Source organism: Parasteatoda tepidariorum, chromosome 2, assembly GCF_982258835.1.
Source record: "Parasteatoda tepidariorum strain Cologne lab strain chromosome 2, Ptep-v5.0, whole genome shotgun sequence".
Lineage (NCBI taxonomy): Eukaryota > Metazoa > Arthropoda > Arachnida > Araneae > Theridiidae > Parasteatoda > Parasteatoda tepidariorum.
In genome coordinates this window covers 83,530,229-83,543,185 of record NC_141756.1, presented here as the reverse complement: position 1 = coordinate 83,543,185, position 12,957 = coordinate 83,530,229, and the positions used below count along the sequence as shown (strand labels likewise).

General features: G+C 32.2%; 1 protein-coding gene across 1 annotated transcript in view; it reads right to left on the bottom strand.

Annotated features, from left to right (window-relative positions):
- The window catches only part of LOC147815882 (uncharacterized), a 39,202-nt gene extending 30,817 nt beyond the window's left edge, over positions 1-8,385 (bottom strand). Inside the window, exons 1-2 of the mRNA XM_087156645.1 lie at positions 7,254-8,385; positions 6,093-7,036 (exon numbers count right to left, since the gene is read on the bottom strand). Of these exons, the coding sequence (XP_087012771.1) occupies positions 6,093-7,036; positions 7,254-8,385 (2,076 nt within the window). The remainder of the gene's footprint in view (positions 1-6,092; positions 7,037-7,253) is intronic.
- Between the last annotated feature and the right edge of the window lie 4,572 nt (positions 8,386-12,957).

The window sequence follows — 12,957 nt, the reverse complement described above, 5'->3', positions numbered from 1 at the left end:
ATTATAGATTTTTTTTACCAGAAATGTCATGACCATAAAGTTTGGAAACTTCACCAGAATTTTTTTCTTTGTGAACTGTTTTAATCATTTTTTCAATCGAAAAGTATTTAATACTCATCAAACGACTCGAATTAAATTCCTTGAAATCCTTTATTGCATTTTTACTTTGGTAAGAAAAGAGCCAAATAATTAGTACTTTAAATAATAAAAAAAAACTTAAATTCTGTATTTATCATTTTTTTAATGTATAGTCTTAAAATATTACCTTCAGTACCTTCTAAAGCTTTCAGAACATAAATATTTAAAATTTATATAAGTAGGTTGTGTTCTACCATTTATGTTCTGAAATAATTGCTTTTTTCCTTAAGCTACCGTTACTTTCTTAGAAGTATAAGTTATTTTGAAACAAAAACCTCTACCGGGCTTAAATCGGATTAAGGTTTGAATGTGACGTGTGAAGCTTTATTTTTACAGGTAGCTATTATAAGACAAAGGTAATTGCCTTTCCTTTAATGTTCACTTTAAGTATAAGAAGAAGGATTATAGAATAAAAAATTCAAGTTTTAAAAACGAAAAACTAAAGAACCCCCCTAAAAATACAAAACATATCTTAAATTTTGAGATTGTGCTTTAGACAGTTGTTTCCCAGCTATTGTTTGAAACTATTTAGGGAATAGAAAGTAATTATTTCTGCGTAATCTATACATAAAAATTCCAGAAAGATCAAGATTAATAAAGAACTGGAGGAAAAAAAGGATGAGTTTTTTTTCCCAGTGGCAACGATACTAAAATACTTGCAAATAAAAACGAAAATTTAAATAACTAAAAAAAAGATGCACTATGAGACACCAGAATGGACTAGAATTCCTAATATCTAACTCTATTAATGAATTATGACAGGCGTGAAACGTTCTCTAATTGGTCGAAATAAGACGAAAATACACTTCCTCTTAAAAAAGGTACTTTTATCTAGTGGAATCTCAGAATTATAAGTATATATATTTTTTATAAATATACTTCTATAAGTATATATACTTCTTATAAATATATATCTCAGAAATATAAGTATATTTCTTAAAAATAAATCTTAACTATTACACGCAAATATAATATTCAAAGAATAAAATTTATTTCGTGAAATATTCAGATTTTAAAAGTTATGATAGATCTACTTGTCATTTTTATCAAGTTATTTATACTATTATATGCCAAATAATTTTTTTTATATAAAAAGTTAGTTTTATTGCTAAGAATTTTTTCGAGAAGAAAATTTTACAAGCAAACTAAAAATAAAGCTATATTTTAGATTTATGAAGCTTAATTTGAAACCAATTTCTGTATTCTGTACATCTCTCTCCGATTTCTGTAGTTTTGTGTCTCTGAGCTGGAAAAAAACGAAACTTAACGTAATTAAAGATTGGTACTATGACATTAAAGTAATTCGTTGTATTTCAGTCTACCGTTTATTTGTTAATTTTTATAAAGTATGCTGATTTCTCATCGTTTTGATTTACGCATTGTATTTATTATTGTTTTTGCTTTTATTTTCCTTTGAATCTATTTGGAAGTTGAGATTTTAAGTATTTTCTCGGAGTCTCTATGCGTCGTGTTAATCTTGTAGCTTATATTATTATGACAGAAGTCTTAACTGATCATTGTGTCTTTTTACAGAAATGTGAACAAGTTTTTTAATGACAATTAAAAAACAATCGTATTAAATTTTATATAATTATTTAAATATTATTAAATCAAAAAATATTAATTGTCAAACGAAAATTACCCATGACTAATTGTTTTAGTTTAAATCTAAAATAAAAATCTGGATTGAGTAGCTATAAAATGAACTATGAATCTATGAAAATATTAAGATTCATGAGATAAACATGCAGATGCTGTATTATATTCTTCTTTAACGAAAAATTTCAAGATTTTTTTCATTACTATGAAATGATTTTCAAGTTAATTCTCCAACCATTGTTATTAACTTTTATATAATGTCCGGAATTTTACACATATTTTTTAAATATTACTCAGACTTTTAAAAACAGTGATAGTTATTATGCAATGTGATTATTTTTACAAGGGAATAGTTTGCCTGCCACAATCTCTACACAGATTCTCAAAATGTTGGGAAATCTTCAACATGAATGAATAATATAAAATTTTTATACCCTTATTGATAAAAAATTTCCCTTTCAATCTTAAGGAGTGCTGTTTTCCACAGTGTTTTTATCATTATATAAGAGATTCATATCCAGGTAGCAAACAACCTACAAGAAGCATTGAATTTTATTTCATATGGTTGGCATAGAAAGATTAACTAATTAATCCTATTTTAAAGTTAATGGAAATGTTTGTCCGCCAACCTTGTTTCCTTAAAGATTGAATAACTTTACAAAGAAAGTTTCAATTTTCAGCTTTTACCGTAAACCTTGTTTTTGCCTTTTTATCATTATAAACAGAGAAAAAAAAGTATGGTCGAAATAACCAGAATATGGTCAAATTTATCATGTTTCTGGCTGCACGGGAACACTAAAAACCAAGGTAATTTTTAACAAATCTCTTTGGTTATGACTTTTTTTTAAAATTAGCAATAAAATATGGTTTTTATTACGATGCTGTTTGGTAATAAATGCTGCAAAATTAGATAATTTTAAGCAGAAATCAGTGATTATAACAATGAAGTAAACACTTGCTAATTTTGTGCTTCGTCAATGGGGGTTTTTTCCAATGTAAGCTGTAAGTTAACATCTACCAACATTTAAAATTATAAGAAATATGCCATTGTAAATGTACAAATACCTGAACTAAATCAGTAACTAACTGTTACAAAATAAATACTACATTAGAGTAAATAAAATTACAACATCATTGCTGTCCCAACATCCTAAAATGGAAGCTTAAAGGTAACGGTTCGAAATCCCAATGTAACCCTGGATGCATCTATTTAATTATTGTTACGCACACATACGCAGGTTTGTGGAGTTAAAAAGTTCTGTGAAGTCGATATACAGATGACACAAGATAGAGAAAGGCAGCACACACATACAACCTAGGACACGGTGGGATTTGAACCAGCTACCTCTACACTGCAACTTTGTAATGTTTTCTTTAATTTATGCTATTTTCTTAAACTGAAGAAGAACTTATAAAGAGTGTTTTGTAATGAGCACACAAGTCTCCACATGCAAATATAACAATAAAAAAAAACATTTTTTTCAAGCATACTGAGGATAGTGTATTTAATCTAAAAATTGTCCTCTAAACTCTTACAAACTGAATAACAGAGATTTTAAATCAAAAAACGAATCTTGAGATGAAATAAGTCAGTTTTCATTTGATATGCTCAGAGGTCTAGCGTAAAAAGGAAATATTATAGCTAAAAAGTTTGAAATTAAGTGAAAATTATGAATGGTGATCTAAATTTTTTTTAATAAACTAGCTGACCCGGCAAACGTTGTTTTGCCATATGATTTATTTCTAGAGTATGAAAATATATCTTATTTATTGTAAGTGTGTGCGTATGTGGTATGTGAGTGGCAGTGGCATGGAGCGCTGTGAACGATGACGGAAGGTGAAAATAACAACACACCAAATAATAATTTTTTAAATTTATTGTAACTTTTTTTTATAAATTATATATACAACTAATTCTGAAAATATTAGTAAACAATATTAATCTCTTAGTGCAATGGAGTGTACAATATTTTTTGTCATTCCGTCTTTTGCTAACACAAATAAACTGGATGGTTTACCCACTCGAGAGCATGCCACGTATAATTGTCCGTGTGAAAAACATGGTGTGCTCAAATCTAAGCCACAAACAGACATTGTTTGGCCTTGAGATTTATTAATAGTCATTGCAAATGCCAATCTAATGGGGAATTGAATGCGTTTAAATTGAATTGGCACATCTGTGGGTATAATAGGGATTCGTGGAAGTAATACACTTTCACCCCGGAATTTTCCATTTAAAATAATGACTTCGATAACGTTGTTCATTAATTTTTTAACGACCAATCGCGTGCCGTTGCACAGCTGTGGTGGGTTCAAATTACGAAGCAAAATAACAGGAGATCCAACTTTAAGTACTAAGTTATGCGGTGGCATGCCTGGTAAATCCAATGAATTTAAAAACTCTGTTGGAAACTATGCAGCTTCCATAGGATCGCAAACTGCATCAACGGATTTGTATGTCACCATGTTACCTGGCAATAACTGTTGTATTTTCAGATTCAATTCGTTGACGTCCACATTTTTTGCTGCTAAAATCGCCCTTTCTGCAAGCCACTCATGATTAATGTATTGCGTGTGTAAATCGGGAAATATAAGGTTAATGAGAGCATCTTTTGAATCAATGATTGTGCAGAAATCCTCCGGTAATTTTATGCATCCTGTCTCATCCTTGGTAACTTTTCCATCACCGATATCTAGCAATTGTTTTGAGAATGTTTCAGCAGATGGATCCTGAAGCATTTGGACTCGCATATTTACTGTTAGTTGAACTTTTTCAACATTATACCACAGTGGAGATGATTTCAAGCAAGCATTGATCTCATCAGCGTACGTTGAACGCGGAATGACGGGAAGTGTTTGCCTGAAATCACCTGAAAGGAGTAGCAGAGTGCCGCCAAATAATTTGTCATTGTTCTTTATATCTTTCAATGTCCTATTCAACGCCTCAAGCGAATGTTTGTGAGCCATTGTGCATTCATCCCAGATGATAATTTTACAGTGTTTCAACACTGTGGCCATAGACGATTGCTTTTTTATGCTGCACGCTGCGTCCGGGTTGTTTTGAATATTTAGTGGCAGCTTAAATACTGAATGAGCTGTTCTGCCTCCATCCAATAAAGTTGCCGCAATGCCAGATGATGCAACGGCCAACGCGATGCCATTATTTGATCGTATTTCAGCGAGAATTAGCGAAATAATAAATGTTTTGCCAGTTCCACCTGGTGCTTCCAAAAAAAAAATCCACCTTGACCTGCCGAAACTGCGAGCATAATGCGGTCATATATGTTCCTTTGTTCCTCATTCATCAGTGGAACATTGCGAGTCACAATAGCTGCCATTTCTACTGTATTGTAATGAAGTTCACGATTCATGTCATTGTTTAAAAAATCAGATGCACTTCGATTTGGCGAAAGCATACCGAAATGACTGAGAGGCAAGTTGGCAATAGTAATGCAAAGATCCTCAATAGCAATCAGTGCTTCATTGTACATAGCATCGCTGAATGCTATCGTTAGATCGTTACAACGTGTGCGATGGTGATACAGTATATCATCAGTCATCGAATCTTTGTGATTATCCCATAAAGTTTCTATTCTGCCCGGGAAACATGTAGTTAATACTATAGCGAATAGTACACGAATTTGCTTAGCAGTACAGTTCAATGCTGCTTCAGCAAGCATACATTCCCACTGGTTGTCATCTTCCAGCAAGCCGAGTGCAAGGCATGCATCTTTATACGTTGGATGCTGATGCCCATCGACTTTACGTATATCGCGAAATGACAATGAGCCGGTGACATTAACCAACAACAGTCGAAGATAAAAGCACTCAGTCTGCCTTGGATTGACTGTAAATACTCTCCCCAAGGCGTTTGATTTAAATAAACCGGGACATGCTTCAACCGGTGTGCCTTGCTTGCGGGGTATCCATTTTTTTGTTTGAGACCATATGAAATAGTGTGGTACTTCTGAGTAAAGTAATGTCCGTGCAAAAGCACCAAAAGCATCAGCACGTTTACACAATTCAAAAAATTCGGTGAGTGTAGTTCTTGGTGGATTTATAGCTCTGTCAATCGCTGTCTCGTTCGTGAAATATACGCGCTGACCGTTTTCAAGATGGACGGCTAAATGAATAACGGTTGGATCCCGTTCATGAATTGGGAAACCAAAGATACGCCAAACTGCTTCATTGGAGCTGATGTACCGGCCAATTTGGTACAGCGTTATTTCATCGTTGTTATTCACTGGAGGGGCAGTCACATTGGTATTTTCAACTCGAAATACTGCCATATCACTGCCTTTATTCACATACTTGCAAATATATTTGATGCTCTTCACTGAACTACAAAACTCTACATTAATATGAGCTTGGAATGTTTTGCTCAGTAGAGGTGAATAAGGCACCACCCAACGATTGTCAATGTCAATGTCGATGTTGCTGATATTTTTAATAAACGATTGTCCGCCATTATCGGAATTTCTTCGACGATATATTGGATATCCGTCAACATTTGTGATCGTATCGTTAGTGAAATTTTTAGGAAACCCTTTGGTACATTTTCCATTTGCCATACACGGCGATAAACGATTAAAATTGCCGCATGTGCCATGAATCATGTTAACTGTAACAATATCAAACAGCAATTGATCAGTAGACGGATTTGGAATTTCCGCAGAAATTACACTATCGATTTCTTCAGGACGTATTTTGTTGATTAACCAAATCAAAATGTGCGCATGAGGTAATCCTCTCTTTTGCCATTCAACCGAATACATCCAGCAACGTGTAGGACCAAATACTTGTAATTTCGTAATGAAACTTATTAAAGACTTTAACTTTTGTCTGAATACACGTGCTGTAATGTCATGACGATGTATTGCATTTTGGCCGGGAAAAAGCAATGATGTAATCTCTGGCCATTTAGGATTACACGTGAACGTGATAAACAAACACGGTCGTCCGTACTCGCGCACGTAAGCCAGAGCATCCTGGATATATTCTTGCATATGACGTGGACTGCCTATATACGATGATGGTAGAATGACCGAGTTACCAATTTCGGCGGCATCGGCGCTGCTGACAATAGCGTCTCGCAAGTGAATGTATTCTTCAGCACGCAGCTGTTGTTGATTATATCGCAAGTATCGTAGTCGTTCACTCTCTATCTTCACGTACATGTCGACCATGAATTGTTGACAAAGCTCACGATATCGTAGAATTATGTTGTCCTGACCGCGTCTATTCATCAACTGATACGCATAATAATCCTTCGCACTAACATTCTTGTTTGTTTCGGCTCCTGTAATAATATATACTAATAAATATAATTATAAATAAATAATAAAAATATAATTATAAATAAATAATAAAAATACAATTATAAATAATTCATGAATAATTATAAATCATTAATAAATATAATTGAAATTAATTAACATTAGTTTAGTTTGATAAATTGAAATTAATTAAGTTCTTTGTTAAATGAGTAATGTTCAAGTCCACAATGAATGAAGTACCTGTTGCGGGATCACGTTGTTTAATATTTACGCAATATCCATCTTGTCCCTTCCAAAAAATTAGCGGATATTGGAGAGCGTCATATGAACGGTGTGTTTCAGCAATGAACTGGAGATTATTATTTCTTCTACGAATCACGATTTGTCGTGCAGTTGTTCGATCGCCAACCATGATTCCAGCAACGTCGTCAACAACAGGTGCATTGAATCTACGAATATGCTCTCCAACAGGTGTTTTATCAGGGCTGATGACAATAGCGTGATGATCACTTTGTAATTTAGGCAAGTGTGATTTGAATATTTTCAATAATTCATTGTGCTCATTCAATAGAGCGTCCAGCTCACCAACGATGCGTTTGGCAAAAAATGAATTGAGGTGATTGTATTCACAACGTGCGTCTACGCGCGCATCTTTGCCGCCCATGAAATAGATTTGCAAAAATTTATGCGCTTCGTTTGGCATTGGCAGCAATGAGCCCACTTTGTGATAAATTTGACCTTTGACTTTAAATGTTGAATTGAATTGTTGACCATATACCGTATTATTTTTAACTATTTCTGTTGCTCCGAATGATGTCATTTGGAAACAGGAATTGAATGTCCGAATTGATTTCAGGAACACATTTGAATCTGGATTCGTGCCAAACAGTAAACCCTTTAATGGTTCAGGTGGTGTATCAATTACATGTAGTTGTACCTTTCCTGATGAGCAACACATCCCGGCTGGCTCATTTTTGAACTTAAGAGCATTGCAATGCAGGCATTCCTTGTCCATAGCACCAATTATGACTTTTGAATGAGCATAATATTCAACATTAGGCTCATACTCGAATGCTAGGCGCAGGAAAGACTGAGAGTTAAAAGATCGATGTGCCTGTTGGCGTTGTTGTTCATTTACTCTTAGTCTGTTAAATGTGAGTCGGCGCGATCGTCTTTGTTCCAATCTTCTTTCTTCATTTCGGTCAGCTCGTGCATCTTCTGATTCTACTTGATGCAATCGTGCCATGCTCTCACGTGCATCAGTATTGTCTTGCTGGATTTGTTCTGCGTTTCTCTCGGCTCTTGCATTCTGCATGAATGTAGCTTGACATGTTTTACGGCCCAAAGAAGCCCCTCTACGTCGTTTTGGCATTGTTTGCTGTTAAAAAAAATTAAATTACTTAATGATGAAAAAAAGTATTATGTATTTATTTATATTTTATTTAAGTTATAATTCTTTTGGAGCGTTTGGATGAGAGTAAACTTTGTGAGCTGCGCGCGCAGAAAACGACAGGATAAAGTTAGCCATAGAATGGAATTAATTAAAAATATATATTTTTACTTAAATAATACCTTTTTGATTGATTTTAATATTTATATTTTATCATTACAGCATTTTTATTATTTTAAATTTTTTTCCATACGCCAAAAAAGTATAACTTCTAACGCATATACATAAGTACACACACACTTTTTTAATTTAACATACTTTTCATGATATTTCTCTTTTGAAATAACAGAGCAGAATTACTCTTAAAATCAATAATTGTATCAATTATTTATAAAATAGGAATGAATAATGACAGCTCTGCAGATTAATAAATTAATAAAAATTTACTTGAGAATAACACTTAAATAGTAAAATGATATTTGTAAACGTATGATGAAAAACAGCATAGTAGTAATGTGTTTATTTATCTTTTATTACTTAACCTACCTTTCACAATATTTTTCCTTCAGAATAATACAGTAGAAATACTCTTAATATTAATAATTATTATTAATATTTACAGCACTGCAAATTAATAATAATTACACGGAAATGATAATTGTAAACGTCACAACGGCGTTCGATGTACAAACAATAATAATGGCCGAAATTTTTCCGAAAACTGCGTGAGAAGTGAGATACTGCTTATTGCAAACCTGCCAACTTTTAATCCTTTTGAGGATGATTTTACCCTGCGGTAGTTAAGCGGAATTTAAATTATAATTTTAGACAGAAATATTCGCTGTATTTAAATCAAGCTTATGCGTACTTCTACAATAGTATTACATATTAATATATATGCTTAATTTTTTTAAAAATAGTAGTGGATCAAAAAGATAATAAATTAAGTTTATAAATGCAAGGAATATATAGAAAGCATACATTTTGCTACTAATTGAAATAAAGAAATAAAATTCTACCTGGTTGTCGTCTTCCAGCAAGCCGAGTGCAAGCCATGCATCTTTATACGTTGGATGCTGATGTCCATCGACTTTACGTATATCTTGAAATGACAATGAGCCGGTGACATTAACCAACAACATTCGAAGATAAAAGCACTAAGTCTGCCTTGGATTGACTGTAAATGCTCTCCCCAAGGCGTTTGATTTGAATAAACCGGGACAACGGCCTTCATCGGTGTGCCTTGCTTGCGGGAAGTCCATTTCTTTTTGTTTGAGCCCATGTGAAATAGTGTGGTACTTCTGAACAGAGTAATGTCTGTGCAAAGGCATCAAACGCATCCGCACGATTACACAATTCAAAAAAATTCGGTGAGTGTAGTTCTTGGTGGATTTATAGCTCTGTCAATCGCTGTCTCGTTCGTGAAATATACGCGCTGACCGTTTTCAAGATGGACGGCTAAATGACTAACGGTAGGATCATGAATAGGGAATCCAAAGTTGCGACAAACAGCTTCACTGGAGCTGATGTACCGGCCAATTTGGTAGAGCGTTATTTCGTCGTTGTTATTCACTGGAAAAGCGGTCACATTGGTATTTTCAACTCGAAATACTGCCATATCACTGCCTTTATTCACATACTTGCAAATATATTTGATGCTCTTCTTTTAAGGGCGAGCATAAGTATTAGAGTTTAAAGTGAATTGTTGCAACGTGCGTGAATATTACTTTTTGATTTATCAGGTTTCTATGTCTAGTTTGGATTGGAATATGATTAAATAAAGATATATTTAAAATATACGTTAAATCTGTCCAAAAAATGGAAAAAAAATTAGTTATAAACCTATTCTCATACCTACTGAATATACATATAAAATTTCATCAAAATCGATCCAGCCGTTTAGGAGGAGTTTAACCACTAAAACTGTGACAAGAGATTTTTATATATATAGATAATATTTTTTTTAATAAATAATTTAATAAAACTATTTTCTATTGTAGGGACACTTTTGTAGATAAGTTTCTTTTGAAGAATTTAAAAACACATCTAAAGTTAATTTTAATAAAGTTTAGATCTTAGTTATAAGCAAATAAAAACCTTGCTTCAGTGATAGTCATGAAACCTAAAAAGAAGCTTGAGAAGGTGAATTCATCCTCGGTTTGAAAACAGTTTCTACTCTTGATTTCCGACTGATGATTCGTCCTCATGGAGGTTTTTCTAGCCTTATTTTGTAAAGACAAATTCAATCTCGATATTAAAGGCTTGTTTTTACTAGTTTAATGCAAACCTCATTGCGCGTAAACAAGCATAATTAAAATTTACATTGTTTCAAGCCTGCATAGTTTATTTTGCTAATCATTTATAAACCTTGTTGGGTTTTGTGATAAAGGTTGTTGCTAACACTAAAATTAACCCTACACTACTATCTGGGATACTGACGGTATAAATATTAGTGAGAATATTTAATTTTATTCATTTTACATTTATTTTTTATGGCTACAATTATTCACAAGAATTATATAACTGACTCAAACAGTTCAACAAAACAAAAGTATTTTTAGATCTTTATTAATTTACTCGAGAATTGCTTTTAAAAATTTAAATTTTTATCATTTATATTTATTTAAATTCACTTTCTACAAATATATTTATGATCAAACAGTGATAAAACGTGGGAAATCCCATAAACAGTAGCTTCTAATAAAAGATTATTTCTCAGAAAATCATAAAAGTTTCAGTTTACTGCTATCGTCAAAATAACTTCTTTCCAATAAATCGATAATAGTATCAAATTGGTATACACTAAAACTATATCCGTTTCGCTCCACTTAAAATTTACCAATTTATTTGCAGTATTAAGCAATAAACTAAAAGAACAATATTTTAAAACTGTATAAAATGTTTTCCTATTTATTCTGTTTGAAGATTCACAAAAATTGCTTTAAGAATAATTTTTATGTTTTTTACATGCTGATTAACATTTACTTAGATAATTTGAAATTGCATTAGGCTAATTTAAATCAAGGCAAAACTACAAATTGAAGTAACAATATTAAATTGCGTGAAACCGGTGTCAAAAAAATACATACATTGAAACTTGTGCACACTGTTAAAATTCCACTTTAAAATTATGGTAAAATAACCGGCAGCAGTCTGTCTATCCAATTAACCGTAAAGTTTACGGTAGAAAACATTTTTTACCTTGACAGTTTTGAAACTGTTTACAACTAGTAGGCTTAAAAAATCATGAATCATGAATCAAAACTATACGGTTTTTAACCATTTACAACTAGTATGGTTTCAAAATCATGAAAAAGTAATTTAACTAGGCACAGGAGCTAGGCTTTTCATCTGAAAATGCGCATTGAAAAGTGCAGGTTGTTGAAATTTAGGAATCCAAGACGCTTGAAACTCAGCATATGCTGAAGGGAATGGCGGCATTATGGTGATGTCAACACTGGGATTCGAACCCCAGTTCTGCAGGTCACTAGACTGACAGATTAGCCCTCTCGGCCATAATATGTAAGCAGTGTCAAGGAACTAAGTGGCTTCATTAGGTGAGCATAGTTGGTACGACAAAATTCTGGTTGTTCAACCGTATTAGGTGAACGCAGTTAATAAACAGTTTTTCTCACAGTTAACAGTTTGCTTATCATTTTATTTATGGTTATTTGACTGTTTTGTTTGAATATGGTACAAAAGTATTTAAGTAAATTGTTATTTAACCATTTTATTCTGAAGAGTTTCTAGCAGTGCATTAATAAGTTATTGAAATTGTGCGTTGAAATTAAATAGGAAACAAATTAAGTGAATTCGTTCATAAAACAACTTCTTAATATGTTTTAACTTTTATTGTGATTTTATCGTCGTTTATATTATTATTATTATAACTTATCACATTCATAACTAAATTAGCACTATATCATATATAATTCATTTGTTATTTTAATGTAAATGAAATTACTATTTATAATGCAATTTAAAGAGCCATAACTTATGTTTTAATTTCTTTAACTTGTTCAAATCAATGAAAATAAGTGTCTTAAAATCAAGTAAATTCAGAGTAGCATCTCTTTATATATGTATTTGCGAATCCCTTATCAAATATTAAAGCAAAAAAATCAGATAAAATGGTGGTAGCAAATTAATATTTAACCGATGAAAAAACAAAAATGCTTTCGAGATCTGACAAATCACAGTACGGGAATACAAATTTGCGACCCCTATTTACATAGTTTTTGTTACCAATAGGAATTTTTATGTATTTATTTATTTATTTATTTACTTACTTATTTATTTCTTTATTTATTTATTTATTTTTGAAAAAAGTAGACTGATGAAATATTTCTCTAATTTTTACGAAATTCGTTTCCTCGAAGAAGTGACGATAGTTATTTCATCCCTTTGACGAAATTTTTACTCAGCATATGCCAGGAAGCGGTTTTGTCAGAAATAAAGAAAATTATATTTCAGTGTTTATTTTTTATCGTGTAATCTTCATTATTGATGCTAAACTTTCTCATTAAAATAAAATTAAATGAACCCCTTAAATAC